Source organism: Mytilus galloprovincialis, chromosome 14 (assembly GCF_965363235.1).
Source record: "Mytilus galloprovincialis chromosome 14, xbMytGall1.hap1.1, whole genome shotgun sequence".
NCBI classification, from domain to species: domain Eukaryota; kingdom Metazoa; phylum Mollusca; class Bivalvia; order Mytilida; family Mytilidae; genus Mytilus; species Mytilus galloprovincialis.
The window spans coordinates 36,777,832-36,805,364 of record NC_134851.1 but is presented as its reverse complement, the minus strand read 5'-3'; the positions used below and the strand labels follow the sequence as shown (position 1 = coordinate 36,805,364).

General features: G+C 29.4%; 1 protein-coding gene across 12 annotated transcripts; it reads right to left on the bottom strand.

Annotated features, from left to right (window-relative positions):
- Positions 1 to 1,069: 1,069 nt before the first annotated feature.
- Positions 1,070 to 27,494, bottom strand: LOC143058285 (outer dynein arm-docking complex subunit 4-like). 12 transcript variants are annotated; one of them, XM_076231757.1, is made up of 16 exons: positions 27,282 to 27,493; positions 26,047 to 26,178; positions 25,306 to 25,459; positions 24,483 to 24,544; positions 21,278 to 21,292; positions 19,161 to 19,217; positions 18,181 to 18,349; positions 17,045 to 17,257; positions 15,910 to 16,117; positions 11,164 to 11,250; positions 9,190 to 9,386; positions 8,413 to 8,646; positions 7,240 to 7,290; positions 4,330 to 4,563; positions 2,906 to 2,983; positions 1,070 to 2,336 (listed from the first exon to the last, which is right to left on the bottom strand). In XM_076231757.1, the coding sequence occupies exons 1-16, from the start codon at positions 27,411 to 27,413 to the stop codon at positions 2,284 to 2,286; spliced, it is 2,076 nt and encodes a 691-aa protein (XP_076087872.1). In that variant the 5' UTR covers positions 27,414 to 27,493; the 3' UTR covers positions 1,070 to 2,283. The 12 variants fall into 12 exon arrangements, with proteins under 12 accessions (XP_076087872.1, XP_076087875.1, XP_076087873.1 ...); XM_076231760.1 differs by lacking the exon at positions 7,240 to 7,290; XM_076231758.1 differs by lacking the exon at positions 21,278 to 21,292.
- Between the last annotated feature and the right edge of the window lie 39 nt (positions 27,495 to 27,533).

Sequence of the window (27,533 nt, the reverse complement as noted above, 5' to 3'; positions counted from 1 at the left end):
TTGGGTAATATTTTCAAAAGCGTACACCAAAGCGTGGTGATTGGTTTAAAACATCCTAAACAATCGAAATTCAACCAATGACGTAACGTTATATTCACTTTGGGGTACGAACAATGAAATTACCCATAATGCTTTAGATTCTGAAACGGCCAATTTTCAACTTATGAGTTATTTCCCTTTGTTAGCCTTAGCCTCTCATTTTAAGAGGGAACGAGATTTTTTTCAATTTTGTGTTATAGCCACAAACAAAAACGGAAGTTGGTCTAATTTTTTATAGTTAATGTACTGAAAGCATTTTAAAACAGCTAATTCTTTTCATAACCTATTTTAAAATCCAATTCATTTTCTTCTATTAATTCTTTTTTTATTGAATAATCCAAATGTGTCATTTGTTCACAACCTGCAGCTTGAAAAAAAGCTTGTTTACCTAGCATTTCATATATCTTTATAAAGTCATTGAATAACAGTCATTTCATGTTAAAAAAAAACTTAAACATCTTGGGTTGTACAGACTTTAAACAAATTGAGAAAGCTTTAAGGAAATTGCATACAAAAATGCACTGGTTCCAGGAATTTTGGTACTACAAAAGCAAGTACTTCTGATCTGAACAACCGGCAAAATATGCCCTTCATTTTAATTCATATCTTTTGGTTCTTATTTTTCTACCTTTTATTTCTTTACCCTTTATTTGGCACTTTGTGTCCATAAGGCTCTATCATTTAAGCACTAATCAGACCATCATGCTTAGTGCAGGATAGAACAATAGATTTCGGTATAGCTTTAAATATGCCAGTTTTGTATGGAGGCATGATTACTGATGAACTCTGTTAATTCATCTTTAGTCGAAAGTTTTAGACCTGAGATCACCCCCAGTTTTTTATGGGGTTCATGTTGCTTAGTCTTTAGTTTTCTATGTTGTGTTTTGTGTACTTTTGTTTGTCTGTTTGTTCTTTTCTTTTTAGCCGTGGCACGTACTGTTGGTTTATTTTTTATTTATGAGTTTAAAAATCCCTCTGGTATGTTTTGCTCTTCTTTTACCTGATTTATATATCAAACATTAACACAGACTGATGTTTCATTTTTTTAATATTAAAATATTCTATCATTAAAATTTTTAAAATACATTGTTTTAGCTTTTTAAAGAGCTGTTAAAATGTTTTGTTTTCCATGGATGTCTTCATTGCCTCTTTGGTTTTCTGAATGTTTTCTAATTTGTTTTTTTGTTTAAGCATTGGAAATACAAAATTTACCAAATTTACCCAATTTCTTTTTATCTTAATTTTTATATCAACATTTAACAATTAAATTCTGAATAAAACAGATTATTTTTTCAATAACATAAGCACAACTAATTAATTTGCGTAGAGGTTGCACAGTGTATACATCATTATAGTAAAACCCTAAAAAAAAAAGTTAAAACTTCTTTGGGTAGTGATATGCTGGTCAGTTATGTTTTATTTTTACATTTTATTCACACACATACACACTTATACCCACACACACACACACACACATAAATTTATCCTCAAACACACAACTTAGCAAACAAAACCATTTAATTGCAACACAAAAATGTGTATCTTGCGTACTTGTAAATAGTGCGTATAAAAACAATTAAAAAAATATTCTGAAATTCAAATATAAAATTTTATAAATGTGTTTGTATAATCATGCACAGAATATTGCATCGAAAATGTTGGTTCATTGTAATAAAGAGTTCAAGAACTCAGTGTAAATCTGATATATGTAAATTTTCACTAAAAGTATATCATTTGTAATAAAGAAAAGGCAAAAATTGGTTTAATTATTTCATTATCAGAGCAAAAAAGGTGTATTTAAAGACTTTTAAAATACAAAAAAAGTCTTTAATAAGACTACTGTAGAAAAAAATGAATGCTTCAAAAATGTTAAATCAGATAGGAGGTAGGCTGTATAATTTTGGCCTACAGCACTTAAAATAAAATATAGTCTTGCCCTTGCAAAACTGAATGTTCAGTTAACAACAATTTGGTTAATGAAAATAACTATTTTTTTGTTCAAAACATTATTTTATAGTTAGCTATGTAACTGAATAAGATAAATTTGAAAATTAAAAAATTAAAACTAAGCAGTGAGTACTTGAATCATATTTGCCCTGAAAGGATTTGCTATACTCAGAAATTTATAATGAGTTTTAAAATTTTGGACGGCATTTAGTATATCACAGATCAGACAACTCAAATTAACTGGAGTAAATGCGTATCATTGGATAAAAGTTTCTATTCACATGACAGTCACATGCTTTATTCTGCTACTTCTTGTTCTTTTTCTTTTGTTTCTTCAGTCTTTTGTTCCTCTAGAAAGATACAAAAAGGATAATAAATAATCAGGAATATAAATCTAAATCTAAATATGTTACATTTAAGTAAAAGTCTTGAATCATAATACTAAGTATATGAGATGTAAGAAAAATATATAAAACAATTGTTATCAAATATGAATAATTCTGTAACTTGTGCAGCTAACTAACATTGACATCATTAATGAAAACAAAATTTTAATGATTTATCTTTATCTTAAAGGTATTCTACAGGAAAAGAATTTTTAAATAGTGCATTAAAATTTGTTGCATCTGCTCCGAACATATATTTAATTCCTGTTTGCGGACAACTTCTACAATTAAAGCTTAATCAAGCATGTTTATATAAAGCTATTGCTGTTCAAGAATTATGATAATACCATCATTTGAGATGTGCAAATTTTCCATATATAAGTGTGTCATACCAAGCCTCTGAAGAAAAAACAAATTGAGGGGAAATATTGGAAAAATCACTGAACCCAAAACCTTAATTGCTGTAACACCATAAATAATCAGTGTCATAATACTGCTTTTCAAACAAACAATAAAACAAGAACAATTAAAACCTTCTGATGAATCTGTATATTCTCTTGATGACTTCCTGTCTGATGAGGGAGTTTTCTTAGTTGATCTGGATTCTCTTTCTATAAGAGTTCAAAACTTGTGTTTTAGGTTGTTAAAAAAGTTGTAATAATAAGAAGATGTGGTATGATTGTCAATGAGACATTATACTATTCACCAGAATCAATAGAACAAGGATGTGAACATCCTATAGGACTCTTTGAGCCTCAGCAATCAGCCTTTAAACCAAAATTTTGGCAGGAAAACGGTGAAAATTGGTGAAATGTCATTTTGACCCTTTAACAAATACGGATAATAACACAAATTGGTATCCATGAAAATAAACCTGTCTACAATACATATTTACTGAAAACAAGAAAATAAGATCACAGAAATAAAGATGTACTATATTCAGATTAGTGCTATACAAAAATAAATAAAAAAACATAAAAATAATTAAATTAAGCTGAAGATCAAATAATATTAGTTCTAAAATGTTAGTATCTAAAATATTTAATAATAAGCCTATAAAGAACAAGATTAATTTTTAATCAGATAAAAAACAAAACAATAAAATTAGAAGATCTAAAAAGAAAAATTAAGAATAAATAAATAAAAACATTTAAAGATATTGCACATTTAGGCATGCATGTACTCTTTGTTCTCTTCCACTGACATGCAGCTTCAACTTGGTTTAAAGATTATGTACGAATTGTTGTGGGTATAAAAAAAAAACAGAGAAAAATAGGCAAAAATATAAATAGTGAATAATGTGTTACTAAAAAAGTATAGAAAAGAGATAATAGCAAAAAAAAAGAATAGAGAAAGTTTAAGGAGGTAGACCTAGGTTCAGGGAAATAACTCTTAAAATCATCAGTACATTTGTGTCAACCATTTTCAAAAACATATTCTAAGCTTCTAGGTTACATAGATTGTTTTTAATCTGTTTCAGGTAAATGCTTAAAAAACATTGATGAACTTGACTTTTACAAACGCTTAACTGATTTAAAGAGTTATCTCCCTGAACCAAGGTCTACCCCCTTAAATGGCCTTAAAAAAAAGTCCCCACTCATTCAGACCCTCGTTCATTTATCTGTAAGTTTGTAAAATTAGAAATAAAGGATATATATTAATGCAATAATTGTAAGACTTGCAGCAACCTGTCAATATAGAAATCTTATAAAAATTTTGTTAGCCATTTTAAACTTTTGAATAAAAATTAAATGAAACATTTCCCATATTCTGATGGCTTGGCAAATGATATATTTACAATATGTAACTTCAAGTATATTGGCGGGAAAGTGAGACAAAAGAAAAATACATCAACTACAACAAATAAAAACTTTTAAAAATGCTGGACATTGTGAAAAGCAGTCTAAGAAGTTGTGATTCATGCTTTGGATACTAAAGGTGACCAGTGCAATTAAACCTTTTTTGTCTTTCTTTTGATCCTTTGGTGAGGGAGTCCTTCTCGATTTAGAATGTCCCTTAGGTGAAGGAGTCCTTCTGGATTTAGAATGTCCCTTAGGTGAAGGAGTCCTTTTAGATTTGGACTGTCCTTTTGGTGAGGGGGTCCTTCTTGATTTAGTTTTCTCCTTTGGTGAAGGAGTTCTTGATCTATTTTTAGTTTTAGGTGATGGTGTCCTAGATTTGCCTATTCGAACTGTAAAATAATTCTAAACATTTACCAATTTTCTATTTTTAACATCATTTCAGACTTCACAAATCTCAAACAACTTGTGTCATGTGAAATATTGGGCACTTACAGTTATTTTATTTCACATGCTTCCTTTAAGTTGTTATTTGTCAAAAAGATCAACAAAGAACTTTTTCTGTTAGAAATTCATTTAGTAACATTCAAACCACTAAAATTTAAACCACAATCAAATACAAATTAATAATCTGCAGATAATTCCAATGTCAATCATTTCAAAAAATGTCATTAGTCTACACCCACAATTATAAAGGGGTAATCTCAAAACATATATGTAATAATAAAATAATTGTATAGATGCAAACTGTACATTTTGAGATGATCCCTATTTCAATCTATTAATTTAAAACCATCACATCTAGGCAGATTTCATGTTTTTAACCTTTTGCAACACTAATGGCTGATCCACCCTGTTTTGAGCCTCCAGCAGACTCATGACCTTTCTGTGACCCTGTTTCTTCATGAAAAGAGACAGAGGGTTGTTTGGCTGGGGAATCCCTCCCCTCCTTTGAAGGGGATATAGGTGTCATTCTATCAGGAGCAGGACTTTTAGTTGGTGATTTTATAGGGGACCGACCTCTAGACCCTATGGGAGTTGCTGGAGGCTTAGCAGGAGATCTCATCCTTCCAGACCCTCTTGGAGTTTTGAGACTAGCATCAGGACTACGTTTTCTTTGACTCGCTTGAAGATTTTTTAAATCTGATAGTGCTGGAAAAAAATCCATGATTCTAATTCTTAATATACAGAATTTATTTAATAGCATATTAAAATGCCTCTAACATAAAGTATTATCATTTACATAAACAATGTTGGAATAATTCAAAACATACAGTTTTCAGGTAATTGGTAACACACAAAAAAAGAATGTTAAGATCCTGTAGCCCTTTTCACAAAAAATCTTAAGTGTAAAATTGATCGTAAGTCTAAAATATTCCTTAACAATTCAACTTAACATTTTTATCGTAAGATTAATTTAACACTTAAGATTTTTTGTTAAAAGGGCTGCTGTTATATAAATATGTAAATGATGATCCAAGGCTTAACCCAAAAAGATATTTTTATCATTAAGTGAATGAAATATGGACTATTAAACCCTTATAGATTGATTGATTGTTGGTTGCTTAACAATCCAGTGGAAACCCTTATAGAATAAATCTGTATGATTATATTTATTATTGCTAATGCAAGCCTATACATTTAACATTAGAATCAAGAAAAGAGAAATTGGTAAAAACCTCAGAGATAACATTTAGGTTAACTAATATTTTGCTCCACTAAAATCTTGTGGATTTTCATTAAAATAGTCAGATGATATTGCAACTTAGGGCAAGTCCTAAGAAAAAGTTAACCACTGATAAAAAACTGTACTTTTTGTAAAATTGAGGACTGAACAGGACGTAACTTTCATTTATTCAAAACAGTTTTAAAAATTTGGCAAGCCAGACTTTTACTTTACAGATAGGTAACTCAGTGTAATTAGGTCAAGGAAAACAAAACAACTGTTTAGTATTTTCTACTTCAGAAAATAAATAGGTAGTTAGAATTTATTTTTTTAATTTATCTATTTACCTAAACTTTAAATACAAACTTGACCTTCAATTCTATCACAATAAGTTCATTACTAGAATTTCAAATTTGTACACAACAGAATCATCCTTTTATATGTTTCATGGCCAAAAAAGGTAGACCTTATCAAGATCACATTTTGGGTTGTGGTGTTTTTTCTACAGAAATAGTGGTATTTATCAGGCAGAACATGCTAAAGTATGAAAAACAGATCTGATGTTCTATCTATTAAAATAAGATGATCTGTTTTAATCAAGAAAATATATATCTGAAAAGTTAAGTATAAGTTATGATATATACAGTTCAGAGGTCAACTTAGATTTGTAATGTGGAAGTAAATTTATATACAAGTACTGTATAGTTTCCTCTTTTCTCTTTTCCTTTCCTTTTGGTTTAAGAAATAAAATGATACATGTTATCATGACAAATAGAAAGTTGTACCTCAACAATAAAAATACTTCCAAAATACAAAGATACAAACTTGGATACAGATTTTTTTTAAAGAAAACATATCATACAGGTATATGTAAAATTAAGATTGAACATGATTAAACACATATTTTCAAACATTAAACTTAATATTTCTCAAATATCAATTATATATATATAAATATATTTGGGATTTTTTCTTCTAACATTTTAATTTTTGCTTTTAAAGTTTTAGCATATGCAAAACAGTAAAAATAAATATAGACTGGAAGTATTATGAATTTGGGCTGTTCAAACATTTATCTTGTGGGCAATGGAAGGCACTCATATTAATTTTAGAAATTTGTAAGAATTATAAGTAAATGAAAATTTTAATTTAATGGGTCTTAAAAAGTACTTCCCATGTATTCAACTCTGGAACATCCATATCAAACCTTTTGCCTATAAACTAACAATTATCATAAATTTTTGAAAATTACGAAAAAAAAATAAAAAAAACATGTATCACCTTAAATTCCGAAAAATAAAACCTGACTTTAATCAATCTCAATCTTAATTTAATGTTAAATCTGTTGAATAGATAGAGATACAATATGTTTACAGTCAGGGATCTACACATCAGGTTTTACCTTTCTCCTCCTCAAAATCATCAGCATAATTATTATCTCCCTTTGTTTCTTCTATGTAAGCATAATATAAATCAGTTAATAATTGTGTCTGATTTTAAAATATAGTATTGGAATAACTGATTATACAGTGGATTCATTTAATTTTGTTTGATACCAATTTTCGTGGGTAAATTATGGGTATAAGGGAACAAAGAATTAAAATGTCCAGTATCTTTTGACTTTTAGTAATGTATATAGAATCACTAAAATCAGGAAATTGAATTCCCTCAAAAGAATTTTTTTCTTAAATCCAAGAAAATGGTACCAATGAAAGTAATTGAATCCACAGTAATAGACAATAAATAGTGCTATACAATGCCATAATTAAGATTCAAACAAAATTATCTATTATCTGATTTTCAGGATAGACAATACTATTTAAATAAGGGCTTAATTTACCCTGAACCAAAGTATTTCATAAGATATATTTGAAAACCAAATAATGAGATGTTGTCTGCTTAAAAGTTAAGGCCAAAATCAATTAAACATTCTTTTGAGTTGTCTACCTTGCATAATAATTATTGCTAAATTTACTTGAACAGAAGTGTGAACTTTCATTGTTTTTCACTTTAAATCATTTATAGAATTCTTCATAGACAATAGAGAAGCCAAAATACATTAAATTTTCAGCTTTGACATTGCAATTTTTTTAAATGCAATTTTTTACAAAAAAAATATATGAAAATTTTAGTTTTTGACTTATGTATGACATCATAACTGATCAAAATTCTTAATGTGCAACATGCTTATTATACTGTAAATAGTTTCTGCATTAACATAAACATTGGAATTATTTCTAAAATTTTAATAATTTCTTTGACAATAACTCATACAATTTATTAAATGTCTTACTGATCTTTTTAAGTGTGCATTAAAGTATAAAAGTTTCCTTGGTTGTTCAGTGAACCATGAATTCTTTATTAGCTACTTTAGATATAGAAAAACAAACTGGACAAATAGGATTTCATCCTCTTGTCACCTGTCTCAAAATTTGATTGGCTAGCAAGAACTATTGTTTCCTATTAAATAGGTAGCATACAAAGTGATTTCATGGTTCACTTAGCAGACAGGAAAACTTAACTGTATTTTCTTTGTACAGACACACTCAAGTATAATAGCTGTAACAGTACTAACCTGTTGATCCTGGTCTACTCTCTATTTTTGCTGATCCGGCCGTTCCAGGTCGTTGCTCTATTTTTTTATCTGTATCTTCATCTTCATCATCTCCTTCACCTCGTACTATTTTACCGTTAACTTCGTCTAAAGCTTTTTTAATGGCTTGTTCTGCTACATTGTCTTCTAAATCTTTAGCGATTTGTAATGATTCTTCAAATGATGAGGCTGCTGCTTGTAACTCACCATTTTTAACTGAAACCAAAGATAATTCATAATGACCCTGACATTAATAAGTTTATATATTTTGTTCATGTGATGTAAGTCGTGCTTAAGATATTGGTGCTCATTGAAAAATTTTAAAATATTAAAGCCAGAAAATTGTATATTCCTTGGTATTCGCTGCTTCCACTCTAAAACACAACATTTAGGAGTACCGTACGAGAAAAGACTAGTAAAACTGGAGTCAGAATAATATGTCCAGGTAGGGTGACATCGTTGAAATGTTTTATCAACAACCAAATAAAAATATCAGACTCAGTGTGACAGTCTACTGTGAAACATGGTTTATAATCCTTTTATATTCTTATCTTGAAAATGCACTGACTTTGTAATTTGATGTTTAACAAAAATCAATAGACCACCATCATCATGTACACAAGAAATATATATCTGTGTCTTTCCCACTGGACTTTTAAAGCCATTCACCAGCATCATCAAAACAAATTAAATAACTTGAAAACTTTGTATATCTTAAGAGGAATCACTGTATTTAATGCTAATGATTTATAACCATACCTTCAGATTGTGCTACTAAAACTGAGGCGTGTAATTTCCATGTGTCATCTTCTGCCTCTTTGGCTGCCTCTAGAGCTTTCCTTCCGTTGTCCCTAGCATCTACATATTGGTTTAATTCTAGATGACATCGTCCTATTTCGTGGAATAACCAGGCACTTTCTAATGGTGACTTACTCATAGGTATCTTCTCACACCACCTGATGATTATAAAAATAGATATGATGCAATGATAAATTATGAATTAAAAAATCATCTAGTAATGAGTTTTATCAAATACTCAAATGACATTTACGCACATCTCTGAGAATTTCACTTTGAAATGTATTTCTTTATTTGAGAAATTCCATATACGAGTACATGATCTTTTTATTCACACCAAATTTTGCTCCATGCCGTGAATTCAAAAACCTTGAGAACCTATCAGAACCTGAAAGACTATGGTTTACTCCATTGTTAGTGACCCAAACTTCTACTTCATATGATTTGATTTTTGGTGTTTCAACGCCACTTTTAAGTACCCCATTTAGGCTATTTCGTGGGTGTTAGTTTTTAATGGTATAGGAAGCCGGAGTGCCCCGAGAAAACCACAGACCTTGGATAGGAAAACTGACAATCCTAGTCATTTAAGATGTGAGTCAAGTGCATCCTCAAGAGAGGGATTCAAACTCACAAACTCGTTGTTGACTGGCTAGTGATTACAGTAGTAACAACTTAAGACCACTCACAAGTGTTTAACCCTATTTTCCTGTCTCAGGTCAAGAGCCTGTTTTTCTGTGTTTATATGCGATTGTTATATTTGTTTTTCTATATATATATCATATTGTTATCAATTAAGACAAGTTTTCTACTTTGAATGGTTTCATATTTTTCAAAGGACCATTTATAACTTTTTATACATTATGGGTTTTTCTCATTGATGAAGGAGTAATGGTGACATATTATAGTTTTTATCTAGACCATTTGATTTGATTTAGATTTTTGGTGTTTAAACATCACTTAAGGTGGCTTGGGCCTATTCGAAGTTTCTATCAGAGGTGCTGTATTTTTTGTTATTTTATTCTTTACAGAAAGTGAATCAAATTGGTCGAAAAAAAATAGGGGGTCACGGACCATTTAAGCTCAAAATTTTACTTCTAAACCGGTATGTAAAAGGGACCTCTTTTCAATGAAATGATAGGGAAAATAGAGGTGTTGACATATCTTTATTGGAATATCAAAAAAACGTTCTATGACACTTGGTCCAAAACTGTTATATAAAAAGCTGAACTATCGATTCAAAGAATGAGCGAATAAAAAACATAGGTCACCGATAAGGAAAAAAAATTATTTTGCCTTAAAACGCAAATTGTGGCGGGAAAATGGGGAAAATGGGTGAAATGTCATTTTGACCCTTTAAAAAATACGGAAAATAACGAAAATATTCTATTAGTCACATAACTACAATGATTTAACATTTCTAATCAATCAAAATATTTTAAAAAATTATATCGAATTTACGACAAATACTTTTGTAATTCATGTGTGAAATTATGCGCAGTCGAATAGTCCCGAGCCATCTTAAGCATTACTTTTGGTGGCCAGTTTTTATTGGTGGAGGAAGCTGGAGTGCCCAGAGAAAACCAACGACCTTTGATAGGAAAACTGACAATCCTAGTCAATTAAGATTAGAGTTGTATGCATCTGCATGAGCTGGGTTCTCACTCATCACCTTAGTGTTAACTAGCTAGTGATTACAGTAGTATTACAACTTAGACTTGACTTAGCCACCAATACCATTTGAAGTGTGGTGGATAGTTGTCTTATTGGTAATTATAAAACATTTCCTTATCTTTATATAAGGAACATTTCTGAAATTTCTCCCAATCTCTGTCACTACCACTCTAGACAAGAGGAAATTGTCAAATTCACTTCGACTACCATGACTACAGTGTACATGTAGTTAACATGTTATTATACATAAAACAAAGATCTTACACATCAATAGCCTTTTGGAAGGATCCTTTTCTGGCATAAACTCTACCCAAATTATCTAAAGCTCGAGACTTGGCGTCTTCTAAATCACTGCAATAAAAGAATTCAGAGCATTATATAAATACATTCTGATATGATTATAAGGCAACAATTGTTCTGTGGATTAGAAATACATGTTTAACCCTTTGTAAATGTATTCTTCTTTTTCTGATTTTTCTAGATCTACTATCATGAAACCATCTCTATGGCAAATTAATAAAAGTGGTTTGGTGAATGGTGGGGAATATTCTTAATTTCAATTTGCCAAATAAGCCAAATATGGAAATAAAGTAAACTTTGAATTTCCACAACAAATGTTATGCTGAACTTCTTTCAAATGAATATATATCTGGTTTTACATACATGTTGTTAAAGAACACAAATCTACAAAAGATGTACTTACAATTCTTTTAAGTGTTTTAATAACACAAATTTGACTGTTTCTTGCAAAACATAAGACCTTACATAAAAGTTGAGGTCAGCATGCAATTTAAGTCAATTCAATATATAATAGATCTTTTTGAAAGTTAAAAATAACTTTTTGTAAGCAAAAGAAAATTGCAAACTTTCATTCCAAGAAAATTGAAACATGCAGCAAAAACAAACTTTTTTTTTAGGTTTTACAATAAATTCCATAAAAAAGCTAAAAATAAAATCTATCAACAAGTCTGGTAGTCACTACAATACATTTAATTTGAAGATTAAGTTTTCCACTGACGTAATTTTGAGGTTGAAAGTGTAAAGTGCACCTTTCTTCATAAATAAACCAACTTGAATTCTAGATGTAAGAATAAATAGATTTTCGAACAAGTGAAGTCTTCTAACTAAACTCTACAGTCAATGCTTCAAGAAAATAAGTAAGTTTGACCTTCAACATCTAACCCAAGTGCAATTACTCTAGGTCAATTTACGTCAATGGAAAAACTCTATACATTTTATTTGCATGCAACTGTAAAAAAGAAGTAAAATGTAGACAAAAACCTGTTAATGTTTCAAAACATATTTGGTAATTAGTTTTCAAAATCACTATGTATATCTTTTTATACTGCATGCAGGTTAATAAAATAATCTTCATAATCAACAGCCACAGATCCAGTAAAATTTAAAAAAAGCTTATCAGTGGTAATTCATGTTCAAGGTAAATCTGACATCCTAATACATGAGCAGTGTAATTTCTTTTTAGAAAGATTTAAGCTTTGAAGAATATTAACCTTCAGCTGTTGTCTGCTCTATGCCTATGGTCAGGGTTGTTGTCTCTTTGACACATAACCCATTTCCATTCTCAATTTTTTAACTATTATTAAATTCTAAAAGTATTATCATAACATTCCAAAACTTTTCTCTCAGGCATATCTCAAGCATATCTGATGAAAGTTATTCAAGATTAATCGATTGGTATTTGGTTATATTTGCCCCCCCCCCCCCCCCCTCAGCTAAAAAATGCTATTATTCAAGAAAAAATGTTGTCAACCACAGATAATAAGATTCAGTCCACTTTACCTTTTTTCAAAAAGACTAAATATATTTAAAAGAGAGCTCAAGGTTCTAATCTTTGACAAATCTGACATTTTTGGATCTGACATATCATTAAATAGCATGCATGCTTCAAAACTTCACATAAAATTACCCAGACTTTTTTTTCTTTTCTCTTTTCCTCATCCTGCAGTTTTAAGTCAAAATGTTTTAAAACATGTCCATTTTTAATTATCAGTCAGTTAAATCTTATTAGTTTTTTTTTCATTTTTTCCTGTTTTCTTTGGAAGTAATATTATATTCAAATTCAAAATATGAAAATTTTCTTAATTACTATGATATTAAAACTAAAAAGATTTAATCTTATAGAGGTAAAGTTCTAAATAATACTAAGCTTTTTTCCAAACCTCATCATCAGAATTACAATTTTTTATCTAATTTAAGGTGGTACCAAACACCTTGACTAAAATTAATTTGGCTCGTTTAATTTTCATAATTTTTTTTATATAAAGTACTGACTTTGACCCTTTGACAAAAATACAAAAAAAAACCTGAACCACACATTTAATTGGAAAAATTTAATTGGATATACATTTGTATAGCAATTAACAAACACTTAATTGGTCATCGAGAAAAGCTTAAACTAATCTTTCCTTAACAATGTGATTCAGCTGGTTTTTACAGAGTTAGGCCAGACTTTTTATTTTATCTGTTTAACGAGAAAATTTGTAAAAAATTAGGGTCGAGGGGGCAAAATAAAAAAAAAAATAAAAGTGCAAAATTGGTCCAGTCGACACTAAAAATAAAAATAAAACCATTATAAGTGATTTTTTTTTGATTTTTTTTTAGAATTTATCAAAATACAAAAACAATGAAATGAGAACAGACCAGTATATTAACCCAGAGAAATATAAATACATATAGTTTATATATGTCTCTGGTTAACCCTTCTATTAATATAAACATAAAAACTATATGTTTTGATTCTGTATTTCCACTAATATAGATCCATGGCACAACTCAAATATATCAACCTCGCTGCATATACACTATATATGTATATACCAGTCACCCAGTCAGGAACCTCTTAGTGTATGCAGAGACATATATATACACATGTGTATATATGTCTCTGGTGTAATAGTCCCAGAGTTAAGCAACTTTAACCTATAAATTGAAACAATGCTTATACATGGAAATATATACATTAATCAAGAAGATCTAACCAAAAGTATGTTAATGCGTGTGGAATGCGTAATTTTCCCTTTTGGGATCATTTTTTGTCTGTCAGCAGTGCCATTCATGCGTCTGTAGTCATTATCGCAAGAATCCGGATTTCGGTCATAGCGGGTCCGTTTCCGATGAAATCCCGATTCCGATCCGTAGTTCTACAAATTTAAATGTCGGACGAAGAAAAATTTACAAAAATAAACGATGTTTGATACGCTATTTGGAAAGGAATATGACGTTTCTAATGCAATACATGGATGACAAGTTTACTTTAGGCTAATTTTATCAAGTTCTGATGAAGTAATAACTGATTTTGCCGAAAGTTAGAATGATTTGATGTACGCTCTCGTGTGTAACAAGTATGATCAGAATATCTACTTCTAGGTATGAAAAGCATGCCACCAGCTTAAAAATCTTTTAGAAGAAAATATATCGTTTATGCCTTCAATTTCTTTACTTTTAAATGAAAATTGCTGTTTCATTGACTTGGTAAAAATTAAATATTACCGATAACGAAATTGACTGAAAGCGAGTATCGTGAACAACACATTTTATTTTTTTCTGAGGATTTCGTAACAGTCGGCGGGAAAAATAATAATAAAAGTAAGAAGCACTACTTTTATTTTTATTCTAAAATCGGGAAAGGTGGAGTCGGCGGATCTCGTTAAACAGATAATAAAAAAAGTCTGGCCTTATCTCCCTGTAGTGTTATGTACCACCGTAAGTTTCTCACAAAAGAAAAAATCAAGAAATTGTGAAGGATTAATTTGCATATGATAATATTTTATTTTTCTGCTTTTCTGTATATCAAAATTGCACATTCTGAAAAGTCTCATATGCTTTACAGATCATGATTAAATTCTATGCTAAAGATTGAGGATGTTAACTAAACATTATCAATGATCCATGAAAATATGGTCAATATTAGATGAACTTTAGCAGAGAGACATGTAAACCATACTGTACATCCAAATTAGTTGTCCTATTGCTTATGGTATCTAAGAAACAAATCTGACTGCAGAAACTAAACATAGACCTATCAACAATGTAATTGAGGTCAATTTCTGGTGAACCCTGGCAGACAAACAAGTACACCTTATAGTCATTTCATATGCAAAATATAGGTGAAATGTTGTTTATAGTATCTGAGATACAGATTTGACCTCTTAGACAGAACCTTAATCACTGATCAATGTTCCATTAAATAAGTCAAGGTCATATAAGCACTGCATGACCTACATGTAGACTTACAATGATTCTATATATATATTAGTCAAGATTATTAGCTATCCTATTACTCATATTAAGTGAGAAAATCTGACACAGGATAAAAATTTACACAGGTTTTATGGGACAGTTGCTGAACAATTGCAAATAAGGTTGGGCACATTGTGTCAGATGGAAACTTTAAAACAGAAGGCATCTGTAAACTAGATATTTTTTCTTAACAGGGTAATACAAAGATGCTTCTTTTAAGGGCATATTCATGATTTCATAAATTTAATTAGTAAACAAATGTCATTGACCTGAGTAGAAAATTGTTCATAGATAAATACTTATACCAAGGCTACCACATGCTCAAATGTATGCTCTAAAAACTGACATGCTTCGAAAAAAATCATAGTTGCTATTAAATACAATCTGATAGGTTAAAAAATTAATGATAATATTAGAAATGAATTTTGATTGGTTATATGTATTGATGATAATATATGAAAGGAAATATGATTGAAAAATTTACTTGTAATTTTTATTCATTGTAAAGAAAGAAGTTCAGCATTTTATTTTCCAATTTCAACGAGCGCATTTTCGTTATAAGGTTTATGTTTAATTTTAGTGAATACAGTTTGTAACATCTTATTTCAACAAAACTGTATTCATATTTATGGTTGTACTTTAGAGTGATTTGTTTAGCAGGGTTACAAAAACAGACTTGATTTTCTTAAAACAGATTTGACATGAATTTGATAGTAAAATAACATTTTTAACTATATAAACAATACTAACTGTTCTCTTGAGAGCTCCAGGTCTCGTTCATGATATTCCATAGATCTGTTGAAATTGTTCATCTCTAGGTAGGCGTTACCTATAGAACTGTATAAGGTAGCCATGATTTCTGCTCGGTTCTGAAGTTCATCAGATGACATGCCTTCCACTTGTTTTAATACTTTCTGTGCCTTCTTCAAACTCTGTTCATATTTACCCTCTGATTGGTCTAAAAAAGAGAAAATTGACCTTTACACTGCATCCACAAATAACTTTGATTTGATGGTTGGTTGCTCAACATCCAGATAATAACTTTGATTTGATTGGAATAAAAATAAAGAAATTAACCCTTTACAGCTAGTGCACTTAAAAATATCTTTGAAAGTTGTAATCTGATTCAAAGAATTATATATAGCATAACTAGACTGCTCTGTGCCACACATTTTCATGTTATAAGTTATTTGGTGTTATATGTAATGCACAGAGACAAAAATGATATGATTTTGCATCTCATTTTTTTTTATACTGACTTGTTGGACTATTGGCAAGTTATAATTAGCAAAGCAACCATGAAGCTCAATGGATATTCAGTATGATTTTATCAAAGATTGTGCCAAGCAGCTGAAGTTTTGCTATATTCGTGAAAACAAAATCTTCAAATCAATTACACAGGTTGTATTTATGTTGTTTTCATTGTCGAATGTACTGTAGATCATCATTATTCGTTGACCAATTTATGTGGATTTCGTGAGTAAAGGAGAACCACGAAATTAAATGTTCAACGAATGACAAATTTACTATAGGCTTGTATGTAATCTTTGGCAATACAACGAAATTAAGTATCCACAAACATTTTAGTTTCCCTTAATCCACGAAAATTGGTACCAACGAAAATAAATGAATCCACAGTATTTCTTTCTTTTTCATGCAAACTTGAAGATTTTGTATTATTTTGGGTGAAATCAATCAATGTGGGGTCAAAACTTATGCTCTTGATAATTAACCTAGGTCTGTTCAAATCTAAGGAGTACAAGTCTTCTTCAATTTTATACAAACTCGGTGACAATATAAATACATATTATTTTGTATTATTGTGTAAGTTAAAACGATATAAGGGTAAAATATGCATTTTAGTTTTGATCTAACTGATACAAACCTTCTTCAATTTCATCCAGACTTCTAAGTATATAAGATCTAGGATCTCTGGACTGTTGTTTGGCGCTACGTCTTGACTTCTCCTTGTCTCGTTTACGTGCATACATGGGCTTCTGCTGTCTCCAGAAATCAGCCCTAGAATTTAGGTATTCTAAACCATCATATACTTTGTGTTTTATATCTCTTTCCATTGGTGATTTTTCTCCAGTTAAAGCTGTGAAAAAAAGCATTGAATACAATTTATAAACACAAAGGTTTGAGTGTAAATGATCAGAAGGTAAAAATAAGTGGCAAGCTTATTTACTTGTTTGGCTTTCTATCTAACAGTTCATTGGTTTTTATTATTGAATGTTCTTACCAAGTTAAAATAGATTTTTAATACAGATATGTGTATGTTACAAGTCCTGTATTTGATATCAATTGATAGTATTATGCATGCCTTTGTAGAAATTGAAATGACAACATTTTATCATGTAATTATGCTAGACCTTTAATGATCAATGACATATAACTGTGCTCATTTAAGGTGGTAGCTAACACTACAGGGAGATAACTCTGTAAAATCAGCAGAACGTTTTAATGACATTGTGATGTTATGGGAATATTAAGCTTCTCCATGATCAAAATAAGTGTTTGTCAAACTGCTATATAACCAGTGTAATTTTTCTGATTAAACGGTTGGTTCAATTTTTTTGAAATTTTTAAATATTTGTCAAAGGGTCAAAGAAAATACTTAATAATAAATTTTTAGAAAATTAAACGAGCCAAATTAATTTTAGTCAAGGTGTTGGGTTCCACCTTAAATTGCAGAATGATATTTTCCAATGATTATTAATATGGAGGTCATATACCATGGACTGCCCACAGTATAGTCATATACATTATACATTAAGGCCAAATAAAAAAATACATTTGAAAAAGCTTAGTTTTTCTTCCATTTAAGAAGGGAGGTAATTCAGATTTTTTCCCCTTATATTTTTCTTTTCAAATTTCAAGATTTTGTCATGAATCTGTATTAATATGTGCCAACAAAACCTTTAATGTTATGTTTTAGCTCATACATGTACATAGAAGGTATGTACTAGGTAAACAGGAATTTCAAATTTTGAAAAAAAAATTCTTAAATCCAAGTCCTACATTTATCTTTCATTAGTTTTTCTAGGTACTCCTTATCGCCATATAATTCTCCCAGTAACTGTTTGATAGTCTTTGAATCTCCACCACTTTTTGGTCTTTCTCGCTCTTTTTTTGTTTCTTTCTTTGCACCAGGTTTTTGGTATGTTCCTTTAGATTGTTTGGCTTTTGACTAAAAATTAAATTCAAAATTTTATTATAAAGATAAAAGGTTTTTAGATATATCTTATAGTGATGTTATAATTCTGTAATAAATATGCAAAAATATATAATTAATAAAGAGTAATAATGGGGTATATCAAATTCCTTCTCAAATGCAAGGCATGATGGGTATACTAAAATGGAAGGGAATCGGCAATGAAAAATTTAATAAAAAACTAAACATTGTTTTAACTGATATTCAAATAAAGCATACAGGCCTTTATCATATATTAAACTAAAGGAAAAGCCATACTAAATCATAAACCATGCATTCTATTAAAAAAAATAATTAAATACAGATAGTCATATTATTAAAAGATATAACTTTTCAAATCCTTCAGAATAACATTTTAATTCTTACCCCTTACCTGGTGTTTAGTGCATATTGAAAATGGTGTAACAGATATAGGTTTGTATGTAAGTCTAATCTGTAAACATGACTATAAGTTCAATTCAATGCCAATTTTTGTGTGAAAAAACTCACCTAAACATGCTTTTTGTGAAAATTGATGTGTGCAATATTGTATAATTCATATCTATTTCACATGCTGATGCAATAATCTTATTTATTTAGTGATGTTCAAAACTTCAAATCAACAATACACATGCAAGCCTTACAATTGTGTGTTTATCTGTGTTTCAAACAAATGCATCAAGTGCTCATAGTTTTTATTTTGCATGATTGCATTATTTAAGACCATGCTGTGTACATATGTGTTACATAGACACCATATTTTTGTGTGTCCACACTTTGGTGCATGAAACATATCTAAATTTCTCACATCACTGTAAGATGTATTGCTTTTAGCACTAAATGCTTGTTGTGCTAACTCCTTTTGCTGAAGTAAAAATGTATGTAACATATAAAAAACTGAGAGAAAAAAAACATTAACTATAGTTCTCATTTTATTCCCTTTTTCTCAATTCCAATACTGGTAGGTTGATCAACAGACAAAGTTGTGACTTTAAAAAATGTTACCAACCATTAATGAAATTAAAAACTGAATTCAATCAAGTAGGCACTTTTTCAGACCGCCTTTTATAGCTGACAATACTGTGTGGGTTTTGCTCATTGTTGAAGGCTGTACAATGACCTTTGGACTGTAGGAAAGAAGTCTCATTATAAGCAATCATACATATATCCTCATTTTCATGTTGATCATGTATGACATTTTTTATTGCAGTGACAAGAAATCTATTCTTCTTCGACGAATAATCAGTATGATTTTTTTCAAACATGATTGATTATCTGTTACTGTTTAAGGGTTCTACAGTGAACTGTTAGAATGGGAACCAGTCTACTCTACTGATGGAAGGTTGTGTTTTCATTTCTGTTTAATTATTAACACATAAAGCAGTATGCACTATTAGAGAGGGTTTAATTCAGGATCTATACTAAGGGATTAAAATTTGAGAAATACTAAATTACTAATATTTTGATCTATGATGTTGATGATGATGATGATGATGAATAGCTTTTCTGCAACAAAAAGATCTTTTCTAATATGCTAGGTACATATTTGTTTGTCTTTCATTTTATTATATAAATAAGGCCATTAGTTTTCTTGTTTGAATTGTTTTACATTGTCTATCAGGGTCTTTTATAGTGGACTATGTAGTATGGGCTTTGCTCATTGTTGAAGACCTGAAATTTTTAGTCCAATTATTACTATGTATCCACATCTCATTCATTTCAGTTGACATACTATCTTTAAGCACCTTCCTATTGTATGTTCTTGTCCTAAACATTCATGATATATTTGCCACTGGACATTAATCATTGCACATAAAGAGCCTTTATAATACTGTCGAAGGGGTCTGTGTCACTCTGTAAGTAATCTTATTTCAATCAAAGGGATTTTTTTCCCCTTTTATGCTATTGGGTGTTAACCAACCAACCAACCAACCAATCAAAACAAATCTAAATAAATCTTATATACAGCATTGAGGAATATTTCTTGATGAAAATAAAAAAATTGCAAAAAAGAGCCAGGTCAATGCAGAAAAGCTATTTTTAATTGTAACATAATAACTTAAAACACCAGTGAAAGATACCAACTGTTAATAAAAAGGTTGTGCTGTTTAATTGTAAAATGATGGCATCTTCTTATCTTATAACTAAATCTACTGAAAATCGTGGCTGTCTAAGTGAAAAAGTCTTAAGAGAACATTTAAGCTACAAATATAGGCCACATTTATTGTGATACAGTTATGACATATAATCTAAAACAAGTATTAGCAATGCAGTTACTGAAAGAAAAATGAAACACATTTGAAACTTCTAAAAAAACAAAAAAATGAATAAAACAATTTTTTTTAACAAAAGTGCAGACTGAAACCAAATCTAAAAAAAAATTGCCATAGACCCACAGAAATATATAATGTACCAGTTTATGAGAAGATGATTATGAAAAGAATTGTTAAATTAGACCCCTTGTTTAAATCAGTACTTAGTTTTACTGAATCCATGTTCTAACTCTCAAATTGATCATTTAAATACAGGATTGACTCAAAAGATTAAGATTGAGGCCAAAAGTATAAATGTATGTTTTCAATTGTAATATTGTTCAAAATAAGAGATAGGTCAGTGATAACTTGAATTTTGAATATTGAAAAAAGGCTTTGTTTTTAAAATTAAACAAATTCTTTTTGTTTGCAGAACTTTGAAACCAAAAATCTCTGGATGGCTTAATAAGGAACAGGAAACACATATTTTTTGCTTGCCATAAAAAAATACTTTTCACCATATTTTTTTGAGAAAGAGAAAAATGTGCAAGGTTCTAAATCAGAATGTTTGCACCATCATTTTTTTTTAAGAGAGAGAGAAGAATTAATGAGTTTGATTGAAATGTTAGAACATGAATTACACATAGTGCAGACAAATGTTACGTCATGTTACCTTCTTCTTCTCTTCCTGGTGGCAATTTAAACATGGAAAATGATGATTAAATAACATATCTAACATTTAAACAAGCAATATGTACATTACAAATATCTGTCAATCAAACTAGCTTTGTACATTATGCATATGGTGATCCAATGGAAATTCATTCTTATTAGGGTTACTGTAAATTCAGAAATTATTTTGAGCATTTATTATTGTGATTTTTGTCATTTTAGACTTCAATGCAATTTTAATTTTTTTTTATGATTTTGAGAAAATTCCTGTTAAGTTCATATAAAAATTTCAAAATTATTGCAATTATAACCCTGTCACATTTTTTGCAATAATAAAAACCTTGCAATAATTTCTGGATTTCAGTAACTAAGGCACAGTGAATTATGGAGATCCAGTAAAATTTTAACCGGTTAAATTTATGGTTGAGTGTAATATTGTGTTTGGAGTTGACTGAAAGTGATATGTTTATAAACTTTATATAGTTTTACATTTGTATATAATTACATTAGATATATGTTTCATTATAATACTTTATTCTGATTGGCTAACTACACATCACATGTTATTCTGTAAACAGTTGCATTGCTCAATACAACTTTTCATTCATGATAACATGTGGTCCAACAATAAAGTGCACAGGTGAATTAAATAAAAAAATATATAAAATTCGTGTTTTCAAGATCATAGCTAAAAAATGTAATTATACGTATTGAATGCTTCTTTTTGTAACTTTATAGGGTTGTAAAAGCGTTGACCGTGCGCACATTTTTAGAATGAAGCGCTTCCTTGGAAATGTACTTTGGTCAACGCTTTTACACCCCAATAAAGTTACAAAAAGAAGAATTCAATTCTTAAATGAAAACAAAATATAAAACTGTTTAGTTATGTAGACCTTTCTTAGTATTAATGTTTGTTAGACAATTCAAAACAACAACATTTTCAAACAAAATCAAACCAATGCCAAAATATAACAATCTGTTAAATCATTCACAAAATTAATAATAATCCAATCATGGATTAAAGGGAGATAATTTGAAAATGTGCAAAGTTTAAGGGAGGTAACAAATATTGTAACTCAAAATCAACTAGAACAAAAAATGCCTTGCAATTAACCTTTAAGTATTTTCAGTTTCTTGATGGCTCTTACTGAAATGAAATGGTCATTACGAAGCATAATAATTTAATTTTGGATGTAACGCGTCTTCTGATTGGCTGACGTTATTTTGTTATCAGCCCATAGACATAATTTAGTCATGTCTACGTTTTAAAATGGAATTTAGAATTAAATTATAAGAAATGACTGTAATATTTTTTCTGTCTATTCAAAATAACATAAAAAATTTGGTGCACATTGAATAACACGCGTAGTTTGATGTAGCTCATAAACTGAATTTACCACTAGCATTAGTAGCAAAAATCTTCATATCATAACACAAAGAAAACAAATGTAAAAATATAATTTACCACTTATTTACAAACCCAGAGACAATAGTTACAGTACATTTTTTATTAATAAGAAATGACTTCTTTATGTCGAAAATTATTATTAAGAGTCAAATTTTCAAATAAATATTATCAAAAATAAGCTCAGCTTTGAAATTATCAAACTTAAAAAAAAAAAAAAATCAAAATCAAACTACATGTATCTTAACATCTTTTTAAACAGGGTGATAAAAAAAAAACTTTATTATCAAGGGGGGAAATATATAGATTTAGCTATCTAATCAAGGGAAATAATATGAAATTAAGCATCAGAATAAAGGGAGACAACAATGAATTTAACTGTATAATCTTTGAGGAAAACAAGGAATTTAGCTAAATAATCAAAAGAGATTCTGTAAATTCAAGGAAGATTATATGGAATTAAGCTGCATAATAAACAGAGATAACAAGGTTTTAAGCTGTGCTATCAAGGGGGGAAAAACCCAAAAAATGCTGTATAATCAAGGGAGGTAACAAAAACTTTTATAATAAATTTACTGAAAGTTTACATTTGGTTAATATAACAACAAAAACACCCTTATTAAGTATTGATCACATAAATCTAGCATTAGATCCAAGTCTAGCGTAACCTTACAACCAGAACCACATCAGTATTAAACTTAATTGTTTGTTCAAATCAGTCAAATGGGTCTTTATAAGAAGACCAATGATAAAACAATTTGGTTACAATCACAATATTTCAGGCAAAGTAACAAAATGATATGACATATATATTTGGTAGAAATTGACTAAATATTTCAAGCTTAAAGGTCTTTATCATCTTGATGAAAGGTCCTATTCAAGGTACAAATTTTCTTTAGTATATGTTATGCTTTTGTTTTTTTACTTTTAAGCTTTGCAGGTAACTTACTAGTTAATCAATCTTAATGATATTTTTTTTAAAAGATTTCTTTCTAGACTTTTATAGCAAGAATCCATCTAGAAATACCACAGAGTAAAAATTCCTGTTAGTTTTGAGATGTAAGAAAAACTCAATTTCCTATAAGAAACCAGGTATGGGTTAAGGGAATAATTCAATCCTAGCAAAGAGATATACATGTACATAATAAAACAAAATAGCATCCATATATGTCATATAGAAATCATAGCAGTGTTTGATACCTAGCTTCAGATAAAACTGTTTTTGAGAAATACGGTAAGAATTTTAAGATAATAAAGAAATTGCAAATCTGTACAGATGACTGATTTCAATTAAAGCTAAGTTTGAATACTGATGTGTTACAGACCATGAATTATCCTATACCTGAAGAAATACTGCCTATAAATCAAATTATCATTTTATTCATTTGTATACGAGAAACTCTTGTTTTTAATATGTAAAATTTGATTTGGCCAATCATGTCACTTAAGACATCTTAATGATGGTGATAGAGACATCACAAATGTAATCTTTGCATTAGGACGATCACATCATTCTTATCAAGAGAAAAAAGAGATTATTATATTTTACAATTCAATTGTATACATGTATCTTTATATTTTGTGGTCCAGTATTAAAGTCAATAAATGTCAGAAGTACATATATATATAAAGGAAATATTGTGATTTAAAAATGGAAATTAAAAAATAAATTGTGTAAAGGGAGATAATTTGATCCAATGAAAATTACAATCAAGGGAGATAATTTAAACCAATGAGAATCACAATCAAGGGAGATAATTATAATGTAAAATATATGATGAACAAAAGATAGAGAACCTACCTCTTCATGTTTGAAGAAATATGACAAATCTCCTGAAGCCTGTAACTTAACTGACTCTGGCACTAAAAAAATAAAATAAGACACAGTAATTGTATTAAACTGAGATTGATGTTTGTGATAATCCATATACAACTATTTCTGGACCTTCCAATTTATTTTCTAAATCTACATTGGGGTTTTTAAGAATATCTTATGTATCTTTTTATTATGGCAAACTTGTTTTACTCTTATTGACTATATAGCATCTTTGAGTGGGAATAAATGTGCTTAAATAACATTTTAACTCCTTCGAATGGATGACTACTGGCAAGTTGTTATATGCTTACCCCCACTTTTTACTGCAATTGAGTTGCTGTCTCATTGACAAATATACTCAAAATCTCTATCTATTAAAAATGTATGTACAATGTATGTCAAACAAATAATTATATTACACAAAATTTCAATTGATTTATATATTATATAATTATATTAACACGCTGCATTTTAATGCATCTGTCTTAAGTCAGGAGCCTGTTTTTAGCGGTTGTTTTTTTTTCTCGGTGTTTCTCATTTCTCTTTTTTTTTTATAAATTGGACTGTTGGTTTCCTGTTTGCATTGTTTAACATGTCATAATCATTTAAGGGCCCTAATTACAAAAATGTAGCTTACTTTTCTATGAGAGCCATGGCTCTGTGTTGAAAGCAGTATTTGACTATTGACGGTTGTAAAACTTATTATACATTGTCAATGTGACTAGAATGGAAAGTTGTCTACTTGGCACTCATTATACAACATCTTCTTTTTGATATAAATATATACATGTATATATATATGACTTACCACCAATGCTGTTATTTATTGCTTCTTCAGATTTCTGTATTCCCATTCTTAGTTCTTGTAATTCTGGCCTTAATTTGTGACCTCTGTGGAAAAACACTAAAGCTGTTTCAAAGTCTCCAAGCTGATACAATGCTTCTGCCTTTTGATAAAGTCCCTAAAATAGATAATAACTCACATTAAAACTTTGGAAAAAAAAATTGAGAATGTTAAATTATATATGCTTCTAAAATTTCAAAACCCATTTAAAAAATTTGGAATCAGTGAATAAAAAAATTAAAACTATTTTAACAATTTATCAACTTACAATTAATAAAAGGGAAAACACTTAACCACAGATTCATTGTAACTCATTTCAATTTATTTCAGATCTTGATTTAGACAAGAATATATTTTGAAACATTTTTATCCGCCATTTCAGAATCTATTGGACTATGGGTAATTTCATTGTTCATAACCCAAAATGAAAATAACGTCACATCATTGGTTGAGATTCCTTTAATAAGAACATTTTAAACCAATCACAATGTTTGGTGTACACTTTTGAAAAAAAATACCCATAACACCATAACACATTAGATTAAGTAACTGTCAAATGACTGTGAATTGATATAAAAATAAAATGTTGTGCTACACATGTACAGTACCTTCTGTGCTGTCAACTATATGCCAAAATATTTAAACTGCCATGTAGTCGTACAATTAAGATTTACAGAAGCCAACAATTATTTAATGGTTACCTACCCTGATAAAATCTTTATCCTCTCTTAAAGCTTCTTCTGCATCAGTCAAAGCATTTTCAGCATTTCCAAGTTGAAGCCAGCACTTAGATCTTGTTACTAGGCAGTTTTTGTCTCCTGTGCTCATCTCCAGGGCCTAGGAAACAATAGTAAACATGATTTTTTTAAAAACTGCACAGATACCATCTCCATTTCAAAACTGGAATAACCTTATAATAATTTCAAACTGTACCATTTTTATCTGATACAAAGTAAATATAATACAGGTTTTGATTTATCCCAAATAATCCAGTCATTTAATATTACGCTCCCTATCGATTACTACCTCTGAAGGACAATGACTGTAAGGGGGCGCTGTAATTATTCAAGTTAGTTTTGAGCGTCTTTAAAAAGGCAATTAAGTTTCGATTGTTGTAACATGTAAGTGGCCATTTAAAATTTTAGTCATCATTCTGATACCTAAAGCCTGTATAAATAATGTGAGCAGCATAAACTTCCTTAAAATACATCTATAGTATAAACACCATGTTTACACTTAAAAAAAAAAGCAAACCAAAACAAAAATCTGAAGAAAAAAAAGGCAAACAAGAAAATTATATATGATCAATGTTCCAACAACAGGTCTCCTCTTGAAAAGGGCAAGATACAACAAAGTTATCTTATTCCATTAATTCACATTTTTTAAAGGGAAAATAAGTTTATAATGAAACTTTGCAGCTTTGCCAGTTTATGATTTCTATCAAAATGAACTACATGCACTACGGAAGAAATAATAAATTATCTATTTTATTCAATTAATACTCATTAACATGATTAAGTAATTGGCCAAAGCTATCAATCATTAATGGCCAATATCATTCTTAATGATGTCACTTTGAACAATCACAATTAACATGATTAAAGATAATTAAACTGCCTAATTTAAAAGATACTATGTTTTGTACATGTGCGAATAATAAAATATGAAATAAAGAAACTATTGTGAATATATACTGTGACACCATTATATATATATCAGTTTTGTTTAATCTGTTTTAAAGATTAAAGATTATAAGAACATAATCCTAATCCATAAGTTTGCTAAAAATTACTTTGGAAAGTTGTTAAACTGGCTGATTATTCTAATACATGTTTACAGTTTAACTCTAGCAGTATATTTCTCAATTGACTATAAATACACTTTTTACATAAAATATTGATGACATGATTATGAAGAACATAGTTGACAACCGTGTTTACCTTTGTAAAACTTTCAATAGCTTTTTGAAATTGTTTAACATGAACAAAGTATTCTCCTTCATCTCTGAGTGTTTCAAAAGTTCCTGCTTCGCCTGCATTTTGGGAATCACCGTCGCCGTGTCTTCCTGGCATCTTGGATTTTTAATCTAAATAATGTCTTCAGAGATGTTGCTTGTTGTCAAGTCCACGGGCACCTTGCTTTTTGAATAGATAAGTCTAGAGGTCTTCCAAATTGTTTGTATGCATTTGTTC

What these genes read in the sequence shown, in the direction of transcription:
- LOC143058285 (XM_076231757.1), bottom strand. Translation starts at nt 27,413, where the DNA reads ATGCCAGGAAGACACGGCGACGGTGATTCCCAAAATGCAGGCGAAGCA. An exon ending in AGGATAAAGATTTTATCAGG is followed by an intron (nt 25,460 to 26,046) that starts GTAGGTAACCAT and finishes TATCTATTTTAG; the next exon opens with GGACTTTATCAAAAGGCAGA. An exon ending in TCTGGATGAAATTGAAGAAG is followed by an intron (nt 16,118 to 17,044) that starts GTTTGTATCAGT and finishes TCTCTTTTTTAG; the next exon opens with ACCAATCAGAGGGTAAATAT.